An 18,061-nucleotide genomic window follows, 5' to 3' on the forward strand; every position below is an offset into this window, starting at 1 on the left:
ACCGTTCATCAAGAATAAATCGGTCTAGCACTTACTTTGTGCACACATAAAATGTCTGGTCAGATGTCCTTCGAATAATACCTTATACCTCGTGTTGTCGATGTCGCAAATATAGACACCAGTGCGTAGTTCATAATGAGTAGGTACTCGAGATAACGCCAAGTGTAATTTTACACGGGTAACAATTGTCCAATTATTGGTATACAATCATATTCCGTACCTTGCCAGTTGCTCGTTGCATGAAATTTCTCGCGATGAATTCGTTTTTGAACGTTCTTTATTTATTCATTATTCCTTTCTTTCCTTTTCTTTTTCTTACTTCGAAACCATTGCGTGTCAGCATGCTTCGCACGTAATCGAGGAACGTGATTTTACTAAAAGAAACAACTCCGCCACGTAAGTGTATTTACGCGTATGACACGAGCTACAATCGGCGCACAAATTGCTTGCCGTTTATACATTTTTTTTTTATACCACCTTGTTATACATTGAGTAATAATTTTTTGTCAAACACGCGGACCGTTGGGTTGTTTTTTCAAAAAACTACCAAGTACATAGCAAATTACTAAGTACACTTGGCGTCGGTTTGATCAAGCGTGAATAAGATATTTGCGGTCGTGAAAGTGTGCCTTGGAAATATATCAGGGCAGAGTGAATGTTACCCGGTTATTTTATGATCACGACCGTTGCAATTTGCGCCGACCATCTAAATCGGGCGAAATCGATGATGATTTAAAAGAAGCAATCGATCCATCGCATACCGATTGAACGAGATAAGTTCTCGTTGTTCAACCAGTGAAGTGAAAATCTTAGGAATGACTCGAAACTTCAATGGGATAATTGTGTGCTCGCGTCAAATATACGCGAGTGAAACTATTGAACGATATCTTGAGATATTTCCAACTATATTTTACGACAGCGTAATCGAACCGTTGCGAACGTATAATTTAATTTGAGAGATTAGCCAAATTAATATTCAAGGGCAGTTTATCGGAAACTGTCCATCAAGAGGCTATAAAAGATACTTGCCAGGCTATCTAATTGTAAGTTACACGTATCATAAAATAATTACCCACTTTTTGCATCCCGAGTCGTGTAATATCGCGCGAGCAGTAAATTAATAAAAGAGACTCAATACTGATTCGTTAATGAGTTACTAACGATTTTCACCGCATCATTTGTGTTCAACCGGTTCAGCGGTTCCAGGAATAAACAATTGCTAAATAACTGCATATATTTGTTTTTGTTTACTTGTACGCGTTACTCGAATGCGTTCCATTTATCTCACCAGAAATTCACACTTCGTATCTTCTTTTCACAATATATTATATAATGCAATTGCCGGATGTTACACAATGAGCGTTATAGTCGCAGTGCGTCGATATAGTTGAGCGCGAAGTGGATACAGTACCATTTCATGATGGAAAACCTGCATCACAGAGAGGTGTTGCACAAGTAGAAAATTGCTCGTTTAATCAACTTCTAAACGCGTCAAAAGTACCCTGGCTATGCAGGCGCCTGTAGCGTAAAGTTAATTAATTAAACCAGAATTACCTGTTTTCCCTGGAGAATATACCCATGCATAGGTATCTTACACGTTCACCGTGCACTCGAGCCGAAGTATTTTCTGTTCTACTTCTCTTCCATTTTTGTCATTTATCTAACGTCGCTTACTAATGACCAGGCTGCAGTCCGCTGCTGCAGTTTCCCTTCCTTATCCCGCAAACTGGATTTGCATTTTGCATCCGTGGAAGCGACGGTAAAATTATTGACGGCAAGTTGTCAGCCTCGTTGAAAATTCGACGATTTTAAAAGGACACAGATACACGGATATATAGAAACGATTCGTACCGGTAAAGAATACGCCGTCAGTGTCATCGATGATTTAATATTTGCACACACTCTGTTTGTCTACGTGTATAATGTTTCTCCGTCATTGACTGTCAAGCTGTTTGATTAGCTGTCCATTTATCAATAAGATGCGGAACGGACCGTGACAATTTATCATCCACATTTTCCCACATATGAAAGCTGATTTATAGACACGTGTTCAGGCGATTAGGTGCATGCACGCTGTCTGCGGCCAACACCAAGATAGCGTCGACACGACGAGTAATTACCTGGTTGAATAGAGCACGGTTTGCTTCAGGGTTGCGATCTTACGTACGAGGCCTGTCTAGATAATTTATACGAGTTTATTCGTTCGAAAGAAAAATTGTGAAATCACGATAAGAAGATAAATCAAGTTTGATCTGCTCACACGTAGGTACATCTCGGACTTCAAGGATCGAATAAATAATTCTCCGCAGTCTGTCAGACAAGCGAAATGTTCGCGCGATTAGTTGCTCATCCTGACGGGGAATATTAGATGTTAAAATCACAAGGCTCGCATTACGCGTGTACTAATTTTAAGAAAACAAATCTAATGTTCACAGACGGTTGCGCAGATTCTGCATTTTATCACCTCTAAGCTTGGAGCATATTTCTCCGTCACGCTTCGCGTGTTACGCCTGAAGCAGCCGTACGATGTTGTTTCTTTCGGCCAATTGTACAAAAGCTATCTCTGCCACTTCCGGGAATTTGCTATTAATATATAAATTCGCAAATTATCGATGATTTTATTGCATAATTATTGATCCAGTCAACACATTGCAATATTCTAGAATATTTAAATTTACTTCCAATTTCAGCATCGATACCTGACCTTTAATTCGCCTCTGATGAAATAAAATTTGCTCCTCCGACAGGTTCCTTTTGATATTTATGTAACGAATTTACTGTTTTATAGACTTGAAAAAACGTAAATATCACTCTGAATCTCACCTTCAGACACTCAACAGCGGGCATGATGATGAAATGGTAAGTAAAATTAATTTTGCCACATGCGGTACAACGATTATAGCCGCAATCACTTTATCACCTTGTTTTGAAGGTTTTTCTTTTTCTTTTTGTTCTTTTCGGAAAATTCAATGATAACGAGTCAACAATAAGACATCGACGATATTCGTTAGAATCCCTTTCACGTTTTCAGCAAGTGCTCGGCTTCGAGAGGAGCACGGTGGGGAGCTTCCTGACTTACGTGACGTTTATTGTAACTGTCGGTTGCGTTAGATTACTTTTTCACTGGTATCCACAGCTGTATTTATACGCAACTCATAGAAAATGTCCTCTGAGCCGAGCTACGAAACTATTGATTATCGTAAGTACGACATTACGTAATCTCGTCGTAAGATGTTCACCTATTTTAACAGGTGTTACTCGTTAGGAGCACGTGAAAAGCGCGAACGTCAACTTATATCTCCGAATTCGAATTTATACGCATTTACTTGGTATTTTTCTCATTTTCCCCAGGACGATTATCAGGGAAAGTACAAATCGTACTTTGTCAAAGATCTGAGGACCGTCTCTACGAAGAATTTGAGGTAACGTAACGAATGATGTCACCTTAATTTTCACACATTTTTTTGATCTGTTCGATAAACCAGGACCTATTCGAGTTACCTCCAAACGAGGTCTTAATAAATACTTGTTTATACTCAAACTGTTTTCCAGAGTATCTGAAAATCATCATGTAAGAACAAAAGTAATTTACGCAAGGAATTGAAACACGTAGTGTTGAACAGTTTGGAATGGTTATTGACAGCTTGTATTAATTACTCGATCAAAAATTTTATTGAAATAAAATTTCAAATTCATAAACTATATTTTCTAGTCTCTACTAATTAGTTCTTCGTAATCTTAGCTTTTATGCCATGAAATGATGTCACTTCGAATATTGCCATAACGACATTACATTGCCTCCGTAATGACACGATACGGGTTTACCTAGATTTAGTTACGATTTACTTCCGAATACTAATAAGGAAATTCCATATGTCATTATTTTGTTTTGCTCTCAATCTTTACATTCCTAGGCCGAATGAATAATTTCGTTACGTAATCATCAGTCCAAACAGAACCCCGAAATTTTGAACAAATTTAGAAAATACTGGTGTATAACTGGGTGTCTGGGTGTATGAAAAAAACAAAATATAAAAATAACACTCCATCAGTAAGACAATACTGTCTTTTGTACATCCATAGCGAAAAATCGGTGAGTGAGACGCTGGGTAAAATAGAAGAAGATCTGATAAGAAAAATCGAAGGGCGAAAGTTGACAATAAAATTGGAAAATGGCACATTACGAGAAGTCGAGGAGTACAAGGCATTCTGGTGTAAAAAACAATGCTACATTTGGGACACGAAGAAGAGTGAATTCTCAAAGCTAATCGGCCTAGACAAGCACGTACTATGCGCCGATCTTCACGAGGCCAAAGGTTTATCCAGAGAGGAACAATTGTTGAGGTAATATGCAAGAATGTTTTATTATTCAGACGACAACATTCAAACGTTCAAACATTTTTTTCCGTACAATCAGGAGGATCGTTTACGGCAACAATGAAATACTAGTACCAGTGCAGAGCATAGGCGTTCTACTATTGTTGGAATGCATAAACCCGTTCTATATTTTTCAAGTATTCACCTTGGCAGTGTGGTTTGCCGAAGGATACATCTATTACACGATCGCAATTATCGGCATGTCTTTGTTCGGTATAATCAGTTCGATAATTCAGACGCGCAAGGTAAGTTTCAAGCGTGTAGAAATAATTTTTCAGCCGCGAGCTACCGGAAATCTGATCACTTCTGCTGTACTTTAATTATTATCGTACATTCCTGCTAATTCTAATTACAAGCCGCGGCGATTAACATTTTATCCGTGAAGTTTTAATCGCGTGTTTGGTATCAGAATCAGAAGAACCTCCACGGCACCGTCGCTTCCTCAGAGAATGTGAGAGTTTGGAGAGGACCAGGAGTGTTCGAGACCATTTCGAGCTCGGAACTGGTCCCCGGGGACGTTATTGAACTGCCAAAATATCAAGGGATCGTTGTCTGTGACGCGGTTCTACTCACAGGGCAATGCATACTGAACGAGTCCATGTTGACAGGTGAGCAATGACGCATAAATGCACATAGGAGGAGCATCGATTCAGATATCAGGTTCAGACTTAAGGAGTTGAGATGTAATCGGAGCGAGAGATCGGTGTTATTAATTATCTACGACAATTATAATCGACATTTTTTAATTGTCGAATTGACTTTGAATTGCCGGTTTAATCGAGAACTCGCACTTTAATAATTGAGCACTTTGGTATTTTTATCTGATGATGATAATTCCGATCTAGTGTTAAGTTATTGACAAAAAACTTCGTATCTTCGCTGTGTCAAGTGTTTCGTATCTACAATGGCAAACGGGAATTCATGGAAATCAAGGTGTTTATGAAAACGGTCGTTTTTTTACTTTCCGTCTGGATTAATTACTGCACCCCACTCTTCCATGACACACCGTCCCGCTCGATAATAATGAGGTACTGTTACTTAGCGGTCCAAGACGAGTACGCCGGTGTCTGCTTCACGTTAAATGCTGCTGACAAAAAATATTATCGTTGCGTTATTCGACGGTATCTAGATGTAAACATGCCTGCACACTCGCTATTGTATAAGCAGTTCCACGATTGTTCTAAAACTGGTCCTTACGGCAAGCAATTTTATTTAAATTCAGTAAATTTTCAGAACTGCGGAAGTTATTCTCCTGGGAAATTTTCGTTCGATAATTTCTTAGAAATTCGTATATGCGAAACCACTTATCCGAATCTCAGTTAGGTACTGAAATTAGTTTAATGCACAAAAGTCCGAAGTTTGGGGAGAAAAATATTAATATAATAAATATAATATATACTCATGCAAGCTGTGAAATGTTGACCGAATCATGCAAATAGACACTAATATCCAGTTTTCAGTGGTATTCTCTCACTCTGTAAAATTCCGAATAAGTATTTGTTGTTCTATATAGTTTTAACCTTATCTTGAAGACCTTCGAAAGTTTAGTGTACCATCTACTCTGCAAGATATTAAATATTGAAGCATGTGTCGCGTGCATTTATGCCGCCTGCGGTAAAGTAAGCGACGAATTTATCGCGTGCCTTTTATGAGTATATTATTCCAGTACGACACGCTTTTGTAAGTATTCGATCGTCGCCCACGTCAATCGAGGAAAAATATAAACGGAAGAGAGTACGATGAAACCGATGATATCTAATCTTTGTTGTATTCTTGCTACATGGCTGCTACATAATTCTTGAACTTGTCGAATTTTTCGAAGTAGAACAGATTTCGCACAGCACGTGTACGGTACAAAAAATGGCTTTATGGCGATCGGACCTTATCAAGGCACTTCCCCAAGAGAATTTCATGCGCAGCATATTAATGGGCAACGACGATCGCCAAACACATTCTAATAACGTGTTTAAGTGAAATAATGTATTCGAAGCTTGCAATAAGTTACACTGTGCCTATACTGCAGGGGCAAAAGTGTACGCGACAAGCTCCAACATTTAATCCTTAGATTGCTCACTTTACCAGACCAGAATAACATATAGACTTTGAACTTTTGCCTGTTAAAATAATTCGGGGAACTACGAATGCAACAGATGGTTACGGAGATACAAATTTCTTTAAAATCATCAAACAGAAATTTTGAAGATACATAACTTCAAAGGTTCTGAAAATCTTTAGATATCCTTTGCAAATATTTTTTTCTTGGAAAATTCAACGACGTCACTATGTCTGAATGAAATCACTCGTCATGCGGAACAGTTGACGTGGAAATGCCCATATAGTAATGTAAAAAGTGGCAACGTTATACGTACGGAGAGATGAAACCGGAGAAATGTTCATGCAACTGCCAGATTCCAAAGATACCGATACCTCACGACAATGCGAATGGCGAAATGCTCGAGTATTTCCATTCAATGTCACTCCCTCCAATTAATCAGCGTTTGACGGGTTAGCTAAAAGCAGGAACGGATGAACAACTGCATTCTACAAATTGAATATGCAAATAAAATGGCAGTGACTTTTTCTTCAGGTGAATCCGTACCCGTTACAAAGACACCTTTGCCTCGGCACGCAGTTGTCTACGATCCAAAAAGCTGCGCCCAACACACGCTGTACAGTGGAACGTTGATAATACAGACAAGGTAAACAGCCATCAACTATTAACAGCTATTGAAATTGTGAGCAGTATAATTTAATGCCGGGGATTAGACTTTTTGCTGTCGCGATATTCCGTATCGAGGTCCGTAAGACCTTTATCTTCTGACCATTAGACCATCGGGTCAATTTCTGTTCGTTGACAAAGGATCGACACGACCGACTAATGACCGTACGTAGAGCGCTGAGTATGATCCAATTATTAAAGGTACTACGGCGGTGGACCGGTTTTAGCCAAGGTTGTCAGAACTGGACTAGAAACGAGCAGAGGAGCCCTGGTAGCGGCTATTTTATACCCACCACCTGCAGATTTCAAATTTGACCAAGACTCGTACAAATTCATCGCCATTCTAGCTGTCATAGCAACGTGCGGTTTCACCTACACCATTGTCAGCAAGGTAAGCCGGTCTGCAAGGTTTTGCGATATTATCTTTATTATTGACTACCGAAATCGTCATTATATTATTATTGGGTACAGTAACTCAGGTCCAGTTGCGTGATATTCGAGATTTTACTCTGTAACTGTACTTGTAAAAATTTAGAAGGGACAACTTGCAAAAACCTTACGCTGTCTGTCGTTCGATTCAGATATCCCGTGGAACGACCGCCGGAGATATTGCGATTAAGGCGTTGGACATAATTACGATTGTGATTCCACCTGCGTTGCCTGCGGCAATGACAGTCGGGAAGTTGTACGCTCAGGCGAGATTGAAATGCGAGCAGATATACTGCATTAATAGCAGAGTCATCAACGTTGCCGGGAGCTTGAACTGCGTTTGCTTCGACAAGGTACGAACGTATTAGGGTCTGCATTTGACAACGGTATTACATAATTATAAAGATTAATTTTCACTTCTGAGATCAATTTGGACTTTTTTTTTGGAAAGAACGAAGTCAGCTGAACAGCTTATGGCGTACCAATGCTTGATCCAATCATAAGAGTGTGCGAAACAGAACAAATGAACATCAATCTTCTCCATCTCTGATCAGACAGGAACTCTGACCGAGGATGGATTGGACATGTGGGGAATCGTGCCAAGTAAGGATGGAGTTCTCGGAGGACCCGTCAAGGATGTGCCATCGCTGAAAACTCATCCGATATTCGAAGGCATGCTGGTCTGTCACAGCCTAACGTTGATCGGGGGTGAGCTGTGCGGAGATCCTTTGGACGTCAAGGTACCTAACACCATGCAGAGATTAGCTTCTCGAATCGCAAAAGGCGGGCTCCAACCTATCAGACGCAATTCGCCGATGGGGAAGTCTTTGAGATCGTTTGATATCTCTGAAATCCAACGGTGAATCGTTTGAATCCTTGCAGCTCAAAGTCGTGTTCAGATTACAAGTTTCTGAGAAGCCGTGAAGTTACTCGCCTGGTAAACGATGTTAAAGTAATGATTCCTGGACTGAAGATATTCTGGCACATTTAAAAATTACATTCGCTCGCGCCTCGGGTGGTATGAAAATAGTATGATAGATCATTTTCGAGGATTGTGTCAAAATTTTGTTTCCTTAATCGCATCTGAATCGATATTACCTCAACGATTGAAATCGAGGGAGGAGGCCAAGCCAATGATCAGCGCTAATTGGAATGTTCGTATTACAATGAGCTTGAACACATTCCCGTAACATCCTTTTCTTCCCTTTCTATCTTCGCAGATGTTCGAGAGCACCAGATGGATTCTCGAGGAACCGGAAATAGAGGACATCAGCAAGTACGACCAGCTGGTGCCGACCATTGTGAGACCTCCAAAGAACGAGAACCTTACAGAAAATATAAACGGAATTTCGGAAATAGGGATCGTGCATCAGTATCACTTTTCTAGCACGTTACAAAGGATGTCGGTGATCGTCAGGGTGCTGGGGTCCGACCGTTTTTTGGCGTACACAAAGGGATCCCCCGAGATGATACTCAGCTTGAGTAAATCCGACTCCATACCAAGGAATATTACCGAAGCTTTGCAGCGGTACACCGAACAGGGGTACAGAGTCATTGCTCTTGCTCGTACATCCGTTGAAGGCAATTACGCTAAGGTGAATATAGATGGGACGAGGAAAGGAAAAGGAGTTTGCTGGGCTTCCAGATGGATTTTTCACAAAAAACAAATTGAAATCCAGTTTAAAAGAAAAGAATCAATCTTTAAAAGAGTCAACCCATTATGCTGCAGTACAGTAGGCAGTCGTGCATAAATTCTGTCGATTTGTTTTTTTTTTTCAGTCTTGGTATAATACACAAACGCATATATTCCTATGCAATGGTTTTTTAGATTCAGAGAATGTCAAGAGATCAAGTGGAAAAAAATTTGGAATTCCTCGGGTTGGTTGTACTGGAAAATCGTTTAAAAAAGCCGACGGTCGAGGTCATAAAAGAGCTGAGGGAAGCCGAGATCGGCGTCGTAATGGTAACAGGTCAGTTTACCTATAGAGCAAAGCTTATGTTTTCCTATTTTTTTTTTTTTTTAATAAATATTTTGACGTCCAAAAAAATAAGATTTTCTATGATGCTGCTTATTACTGTGAAACCTGATTGCCACGGCGAAAAAACAGCAATTACATGATCAAGCAATTTTTCAATGCCGAAAATTATTTGACGATGCTGATATTGAAAAATTAATATACGAAAATTTGCTCGTGGGACGTATTAAATTACGTTAAACGTAGAATAATATAACTTACATAGTTTTAACAAACTTTCAGGAGACAATATCCAAACTGCTGTCAGTGTTGCGAAAGACTGTGGTATATTATCGCCTTTCGAAACTGTAATTGACGTGACCGTTGTACCAGGAAATTTGAAATCTCAGCCTGAAATATTTTTCAACGCCCAAGGAGCGCCCGCCAAAATGGTAATGGAGAAAAAAAATCTCACAATAAGAATAATTACAGTAACGTCCATTCGGCAAAGTCCAAGAACAATCTTATTTTTCACCCAGCGTATACTTTCCATAACAGGAAACGACTTAATTTGCTCCATGCATAATTCCTAGCCTTGAGATTATGTTACACGTGTCATAAAAAGAGCGGAACCAGCGGTGCGAACGCATAATCGCATGTTTAGGTCGAAGAATCGACGGTAAAAATGACAGCTTTCGTATTCTCGATATCCGTAGCAGCGCTAGTTCTTGCTAGGCTACAAACATAACACAGCATCATTTGCGCTGCTGCTGGTGAAAGGCTTTGTTTAATCAACCGAATCGGTTCGGTCAAGTAAAAAAGAATACTCGCTCACATCGAGCACTTCTCATTACAGATCGGAATAGAACACGAGAAATAGCCGACATATGTACATAAAATCCAATTTCCGAAAACCATCGGTTTTTCTTTATAGAAATGCTGGATTTTGAAAATGCCTTGTAGTTTTCTTCGGTGATTCTCAATCTTCAGCAAAGAACTGTACGTGCAAAATTTTTCGTGTTCTATAATTTTGAGAAAAAAAAATAGATCGCTGCGTTAGAGTGAATATCGCTGTTTCAGTTTTCGGATAAATTAGCGTGAAATGTACTTCTGAAAGAAAAGGAAATCTAATGACGTGTTTGCAATTTCTGTTCCTTCTATAATTATTTGAATCATCAAGTATCACAAATACACAAACAGTGCTTGAAGAGTCCAGACTAACTTTGAACATGCACCGAAACTGTACGCTGTGAAACCCTATCCAATTTCCAATCCAACCGTTAACAATGCAATAGTTTGGCCAAACATTTAACAGTGAATGATCATTTTGTTGTGATGCAGAAAATACAGAATAAACAATTGATGATACGAACACTGGATGCAATCGAGCGAGGAATCGACGTTGATGGCTACAGATTCGCTTTAACTGGTCAAACTTGGGCCTTACTACGAGAACACTATCCCGAAATACTTTCACGAATATGTGTCAGAGGTGCTGTATTCGCTCGAATGACCAGCGATCAGAAACAGCAACTTGTCCTGGAACTGATGCAACTCGGGTACTACGTTGGTACGTGACTCAAATTGCGTTACGCACGCGTATTGTGCTTAAAAACTTATACATCCTTAATCGAATATTTTCCAGTCGCGTCAGTATTTCGCTAATTATTTTGCTGAAAAACTCTGCAGAGAATATTTTAGAAAAATTGTTATTCCAGCAGATAAATTCGTGGGGTCCTTTTCGAGATATTTTCGCTAGGAAAATCTTTACACGTTCATTTCTCTGAAAAATACTGCATTTTACAAGCGATTCATTGTCAAAATTTTTATATTCATACAAACTTTACCTTTAGAGTGAGACCCATCGATGTGTGAGGTTGTTGAAAAAATTATTTTTACTTATAATTAGTTACACATGTGCAAAGGAAAACTTGACTGGATATTGAACGCTGTTGGTTATTTCATAGAGTTGTTAAAAAATAATGATGAGTCTGAAGTTAGTAACGTTAACGTAACGTAACGAAACATTGGGGGGAGAAATTACTATTTTGCAAGCTTATAGTGACTTTGAAGTACCTAGTTATATTTTCAAATAATGAATACATGATATTTCCTTATTATGATTTACTGAATTTCAGACAGTCCTGCAACTGTAAAATAACGATTTTCGATAACTTTAATCACTACAGTAACGTTACTAACTTCATTCTCATGCATAATTCGTTCCAGCAATGTGCGGAGACGGCGCCAACGATTGCGGAGCTTTGAAGGCAGCCCATGCAGGAGTGTCTCTTTCGGAATCCGAGTCTAGGTGAGGAAATTTTTCTCCCTATTCTTTCCACGTGACATCGAGGTCGATTACGTTATTTTTCAAACTGGATGGACCGAGAGTAGATTTTTATTCCAATGGTATTTTCCATGTTTTTACAGCGTTGCGAGCCCGTTCACATCACGCACACCGGACATAAGATGCATGCTCCAAGTGATAAGACAAGGAAGAGCAGCGTTAGTCACATCGTTTGGGATATTCAAATTCATGGTTGCCTATTCACTGACGGAATTCTTGTCCGTAGTAATACTGTACTCGATCGATTCCAATTTGACGGATTTGCAATTTTTGTTCATCGACATTTGCTTGATAGTGAACTTTGCGTTTTTCTTCGGCAAAACACAGGCCTACGAGGGCAAACTGGCGAAGGAACCACCGAGTACGAGCCTGCTCAGTTTTACACCCTTGCTATCTCTGATATTCCTGATGTTCATTATGACCGTGTTTCAAAGCGTCGCATTTTACGTGGTTCAACGCTTCTCGTGGTTCGTTCCTTTCAAGTATTCCGAGAAAGTCGGCTACACGTGTTACCAAAACTATTCGGTCTTCTGCGTTTCCATGTTTCAGTACATAACAATGGCGGTCGTGTTCTCGCGTGGCCAGCCCTACAGAAAACCGATTTACACGAACACGGCATTCACGATGTCGATATTACTCCTGATCGGCGTATGCGTTTACATAACTCTGTATCCGGCTAATTGGGTAATAAACGCGTTACAGTTGATCTTGCCTCCGAATTACGAATGGCGGTTTGGAATACTGGTGCTCTCGTGCGCAAACTTTCTCGTCTGCTTGTTCTTCGAGTCATTCGTGATCGAATATCTTATCGAGAAAAAGCTTCGGCCGAGATTTTACCGACCCGAAAAGTCTAAGAAACAATATTTGGCCATCGGCCACTATCTTAGGAACACTTTAACGTGGCCCCGACTGAGTCCACTGCGCCCGGTCTTGCCAATCACTCCCAGCGTCGGAAATATTTCTGACATACCAGGTAACGAAAGCATTTCCGGTGTTGAACCGATCACGAAAAACGGTAAATCTGGTACTTTCACCGCAATCCCTGCTACACAAGACGTACAAGTCCAAGGTGCTAACGGGATAGAAAATGTAGCATTTGTCAATGATGAAAAGGAAGATAAGGAAAATATGATGACTAAATGCTGAGCATAATTGTCATACTAATTGTGGGAAAATCCGACAAAGTGAATACGACATAATAAATTTTCACCCACGAAGAATTTCTTCTTTTTTTTTTTTGCATCAACGCCTGGCGTTGTTACAATACGATTGTACTTTTTTGCTAACTGCAGCCGGTGATGACTGGTGCAGTCTTACGATAATACAGGAGTCACACCGACATACCCAGAATGCAACATCATTAGTCGAAAAAATGAAAAAAAAAGTCATCATATTCTCAATTCGAACCTACTGGTGGATAAGTATATAATATACGCACTGTATATAAAAGAGAGAGAGAGTAATGTATGTACATCATGCAAATATAAGATCTCATTGAACTGTAATTTTAGTTTATCAAAGGCGAAATTTTATTTGAATTTCATTTTTAATTCATCATGAACTTGACCGATTCTTTTTTTATAACTAACTAAGCCAACATCACATTGCTCTTTACAACGATGAGTTTTAAGGGACAACACCACTGTGACCCCCTGTTTTTTTTTACATTTTTCAATAATTTTTTTTGTGGGAAAAATAAGAGATATTCGAAAAAAATTTTTTGCGTTTTTTTCCTTGTTTATTAATTCTTCAAAAAACATTTTTTACGCATTTTTCAGGTGCTGTTGTCTCCACAGTGGTTCGCGGCGCGCAGAAAAACTCTCTTCAACGTCTACTTAAAAAAAATTCGCAGTGTTTTCGTTATTTTGAAGTGAAGTACATAGGGATTTGGAAAAAAATTGATTTTTAAAAAATAGACACGCTTTTGAAATTAAAGAATGATTTTTGAGCAAAATTTCTCGTCGAAATAGGCTATAACTTTTATTATTATTGAAATATCGAAAAAATCCTATGTAGTTCATTAGATGATCTATTTTCGTTGATACAGTAAAAATTTGAAGTCGATCGGATAAAAATTGCTCGAGTTTTGCTGCGGGCCGCACTCAAAAAAGTGGTTTCGAGAAAAACACGTTCAAAGTTTTAGGTTTGTTAATTTGTCCAACTCTGGAGGCAAAAAAATCGTTGATATTGCAACTGATATCGCGGTATTAGTGTTCAATATTGGCCTGAGAAGCCTCATGAAAGTTCTGGAGACGTTGGGGATAATCATCGGCCCAAATTGCTTCAACTTTTGCGTTGAAACCGACGCAGCGCGGAGCGCTGCACCGCTCCGCAAATATTCAATATCTACGAAAATAATTATTTTTTGGACCTGGGTCCAACGGCATCTTAATCTTAAAAGTATTTTAGATTTTTTTAAATGGTTTTCAAAAAATCGATTTTTTGAAACTGTCACAGTGGTGTTGTCCCTTAATTTTGTGCTATTCAATATAGCACATTGCCTACATGGTCAATGAGATGCACTAAATATAATTCACGCGTAACTCAAAAGTAATTAATGTCGGTTTATATATATCATAATTTATTGAGGAGCAGAGATGATTGAGTATTTTTTAAATTAAGTATATAATATATGCAGTCTATATTATAATGTAAAAATTATAGATTTCGATATAATTTTTGTAAAATTGCATTAAGAAGTAGTTTTTGTACAGGTAAATGATGTGAAAAATATTTCTGGTTATACTGTAAAGATATACAGAAAGAGTAAGCCAACGGAAGATATTTAGAAAATAAAAATCTATTTATTTATACTCGTCGAAAATTTCTCTCCCAAAACAAATACTTGCCATCTACCAGACGGGGAATATACTTAAGTCACAATGATTAATTTTAATATAATTTTTCCACTCTTGCAGTGCTAAGATGAATTACTCAATGGAAGAAAAGCTGTACAGAACGTTCACAAGTGTGCATTATTTAGTATTTCTATTCAAAATTTGTACAAAATGATAATGCCACTATATGTGTATCGAAAATAATGTATATCACGTCGATTACCGACTATCGATGTGAACGAAATAACGGTAAGTAGGTTTCAGTAATACACTTGTCCATCTATGAAGTAAAAGAGGTTGCATATTGAAAGACGGGAACGTTTTTCATCATCGGATCCAATGATTTCAATTTTTTTCGCATTTTCTGCAAAGAATAATTTCGAAAGCTCTCAAATAGATGTTAAACTGAACATCGTGTTATTTTCTGTAATAAAATTGATCACAGTAAACGAGTAGAAAAAAAGGTTGCTTACCAATAATTTCTTCGTGTTTATCTCGAAGACTATTTTCAATCCATTTCCTGTATTGCAGTACAACTCTGTTTAACATCTTCAATGTATCCTCGTGGATACTGTGTTTGAGCAAAAAATTTGGTAGCGAAGCAATAAACTCCTTAAATGCAACCTCACTAGAATACAACAAATGTACAAAATCTATGAAACACGTCCAAATTGTGCAGTGCAAGAGTTGCGCTGAACGTATGGATTTGGAATTAGACAGCATTTGCACAGAAGAGAATTAAAATAAGAACCTGTGTAATTCCGTAGCATCATGATCCAGAATAATTCTTGTAAGAACTTCAAAGAGCTGAGATCGCAACTCTTTTTTTGCATGCTTCGATTGAACATTGACCATAGCTCGCAATATTGATCCCAAATTGATTTTGTTATGATACCAAACCTTGCTCGCTCGAAGGAGCAAACACTTTACAGATCTGATTAATTGCAGAAGAGCAAAATTATCCCCGCTCGACCAATCTTCCAGTCTCTCTGCCAGGTATAAAAATTGTTAACATGATAGAAATGTATTCATTATTGAATGATTCACAATTGTAGAATTGTTGGTTACTTAATTACACCTTGATTTTATAATTACCTTATATTTCGTCGAATCTTTCATCCATACAGAAATAAAAATATTGTCAAAATTAACGATGCAATTATGGTACGTACCAATCATATATTGAAGGACACGCAGAGCCGGATCTTTAGCAGAGTGAGTGTTACCGTTTGTGAAGTTTTTTGATGATAACCATACGTATACGTGACAAATAGCCAAATTTTGTTCCAAGCATTTGGCATTTATATACACTGGTGTAAAATCGTCTTGTCTTTTCTTCAACTTTGTAAATGTCTTTGTCTCACAGTAAGGGAAATTCTCAAGAATACTTTTTTCAAACATATTACGAAAGTTATTGTTAAACCAAACTCCGATTGTATTTTTACCTAATTCTACTTCAAAGATATCCACATATTCAATTAACAATTCCATTATTTTCATAATCGTATTCAATAAACTTGAAGCTTCATTAGTTATGACGAGATTTGACTGTGCAGTTCCATTTTTCTTCGGTGCAACTTCTATCCAGCTTTCGATCATCAACAGCATCAAAACTTTAGTGAATTTTTTCATCTCTTCAAGGTCCGAGCCATTGCCAACTTGTATATTCATTTCCTGCCCTCTAGTAAGATTTAGCTGATGTATCCGCAAATAGTTTTGTCGGAAAAGTGGTACGTGTGTTAAATTTGTGACGTTTATCTCTTCCGATTTATAAGTGAAATCGTTGTTTTGTCGTTTTTGACACTTGTTTACACTGATCATAGACGTCAAAATATTGCCCAATCTACTAAGAACGTTAATTCTCCATCTGATACTTGTCTGCTTAGAGTTTAAAGTTGTTGTCAACTGTCTTTCCAATCTTGACTCTGTTCGCAATTTGGAAATCATGTCCAAGAAATTTGGTAAAACTTTTTGACTGCTACGAGCAAGTAGTACTCCACAATTCTCAGCTAAAACATCCAAAAACAAGAGAGAATCTTCCTTAATATTCGGATCAATATGCGTCATGGCGCAACTCAGGTACGATATTAATATATCGAAAAAAGGTTCCAGCTGATCATTTGATACTGGTTTTAAGATTAAATTCAAAGCTTTCAGAGAATCTCTTCGAACGCTCTTCTCTTTGTCAAGTGACAAAGCGGCAATGCTTTGAAGCAAAGAATGGAGTTGCGAGCTCAAAATCTTTGAAGAGTGGTGCGACAAGATATCTTTTAAGCCCTTTACTGCCTCCAGACGAACAGAACTGTTGTAATGATGTAGTCGTGTTATGAGTTCCTGTAAATTGCATTAGAGACAAGTTCTTCAGTGATCAAAAATAAAAAGAAAGAGCTCGAAACGGATCAAAGTAAATATAATTTTATAGCATACCTTTATATTTAAGTTTCGTCGACTAACTATATCTGTTTCATTTTGCGTCTTTAACTGGTCTCGAATAAGAATCTTTTTAACTTTAAATGACGTATCTGTAACATTGAGGCCTTTTGGCAGGTGCTTAGTCTTAGTCGTCTTAGTTTTCAATTTAACTTTCGCCTTTTCTGACTTCAAATTTTTCTGATGCCTATGGCCTTTTCCCATTTTTTGGAATTAATTTTCAATTTTTACGTGCGCAAAAGCAAAATATGAACAATCTCGCGAAGCTCCACTTGTGGAACACGTTACACGTGGTGTATGTTGACTATTACAAGTTAGGTTAGGTTAGGTTACGTTAGGTTAGGTCTGGACGTATAGAATTTTTTGTAGACTTATAAGAGAATTTTTCAGTTTCGCCCTCTTACGTTGAATTAACGAGATTAATTTCACACATTTGAAAGTTGTTGAAAAAACTTTCACCGGACGGAATTTTGAATAATGTGAGGTTAATTATTACTGCTGACAATTCGCGTTATCAGCTGTGTGCGATAATTCGATGAATTCGATTGACTAAACCTTATCCCCGTTCTCCCCGTTTGGCCGAAGGTTGACTAAATTTAGTTTTATATATTGACGTATCATAATACAAGTATTGAACCTAAAGCTGCGGGTTTACATTCGCAAAACCGAGTTATCTTATAAATTATCGCTGGCGGCAAAGGTGATGAACGTCACTTGGACCAATCAGGAACAGCTACACGCGTTCGCCGTTATTAAAATGCATGTATGCATGTTTGAACAATGCACCGACGGTTAGCAACATTTTGAATTATAAAATGGCTGTTTACCGTGAATTGCAATTGAACTAATTAATACGGGACCAAATATTGATTCCACATTTACGGTGGCAACCAATTAAAAAAAACTGTAATGAGGGTAATTTTATATGGTTGCGAACCTGCCTTATCATCTGCGATAAACTCAAGTC

General features: G+C 38.2%; 2 protein-coding genes and 1 long non-coding RNA gene across 5 annotated transcripts in view; 1 reads left to right on the forward strand and 2 right to left on the reverse strand.

Annotated features, from left to right (window-relative positions):
• Window positions 1-13,332, forward strand: part of LOC124222033 (polyamine-transporting ATPase 13A3) — a 15,441-nt gene extending 2,109 nt beyond the window's left edge. For 2 of the 3 annotated variants that reach the window (XM_046632602.2, XM_069136895.1), the window contains exons 3-18: window positions 2,789-2,859; window positions 3,032-3,199; window positions 3,352-3,422; window positions 4,084-4,344; window positions 4,418-4,622; window positions 4,787-4,985; window positions 6,965-7,076; window positions 7,298-7,487; window positions 7,678-7,878; window positions 8,080-8,265; window positions 8,746-9,120; window positions 9,354-9,495; window positions 9,784-9,932; window positions 10,822-11,050; window positions 11,710-11,791; window positions 11,911-13,332. In XM_046632602.2, the coding sequence (XP_046488558.1) occupies window positions 2,789-2,859; window positions 3,032-3,199; window positions 3,352-3,422; window positions 4,084-4,344; window positions 4,418-4,622; window positions 4,787-4,985; window positions 6,965-7,076; window positions 7,298-7,487; window positions 7,678-7,878; window positions 8,080-8,265; window positions 8,746-9,120; window positions 9,354-9,495; window positions 9,784-9,932; window positions 10,822-11,050; window positions 11,710-11,791; window positions 11,911-12,973 (3,704 nt within the window). In that variant the 3' untranslated portion in view covers window positions 12,974-13,332. Of the gene's footprint in view, window positions 1-1,159; window positions 2,263-2,788; window positions 2,860-3,031; window positions 3,200-3,351; window positions 3,423-4,083; window positions 4,345-4,417; window positions 4,623-4,786; window positions 4,986-6,964; window positions 7,077-7,297; window positions 7,488-7,677; window positions 7,879-8,079; window positions 8,266-8,745; window positions 9,121-9,353; window positions 9,496-9,783; window positions 9,933-10,821; window positions 11,051-11,709; window positions 11,792-11,910 lie in introns of those variants that run through there. The other variant, XM_046632604.2, reaches the window with a different exon arrangement.
• On the reverse strand, window positions 4,966-7,356 carry LOC124222047 (uncharacterized). Its single transcript, XR_006883923.2, has 3 exons — window positions 6,977-7,356; window positions 6,747-6,887; window positions 4,966-5,461 (listed from the first exon to the last, which is right to left on the reverse strand). It is a non-coding gene; the product is annotated as an uncharacterized lncRNA (long non-coding RNA).
• LOC124222039 (testis-expressed protein 10 homolog) lies at window positions 13,120-17,799 on the reverse strand. The gene is made up of 5 exons (XM_046632612.2): window positions 17,092-17,799; window positions 15,837-16,998; window positions 15,416-15,653; window positions 15,138-15,292; window positions 13,120-15,028 (listed from the first exon to the last, which is right to left on the reverse strand). Exons 1-5 carry the CDS (start codon window positions 17,296-17,298, stop codon window positions 14,925-14,927), a joined length of 1,866 nt encoding a protein of 621 aa, XP_046488568.1. The 5' UTR covers window positions 17,299-17,799; the 3' UTR covers window positions 13,120-14,924.
• Between the last annotated feature and the right edge of the window lie 262 nt (window positions 17,800-18,061).

Source organism: Neodiprion pinetum, chromosome 6 (assembly GCF_021155775.2).
Source record: "Neodiprion pinetum isolate iyNeoPine1 chromosome 6, iyNeoPine1.2, whole genome shotgun sequence".
Lineage (NCBI taxonomy): Eukaryota > Metazoa > Arthropoda > Insecta > Hymenoptera > Diprionidae > Neodiprion > Neodiprion pinetum.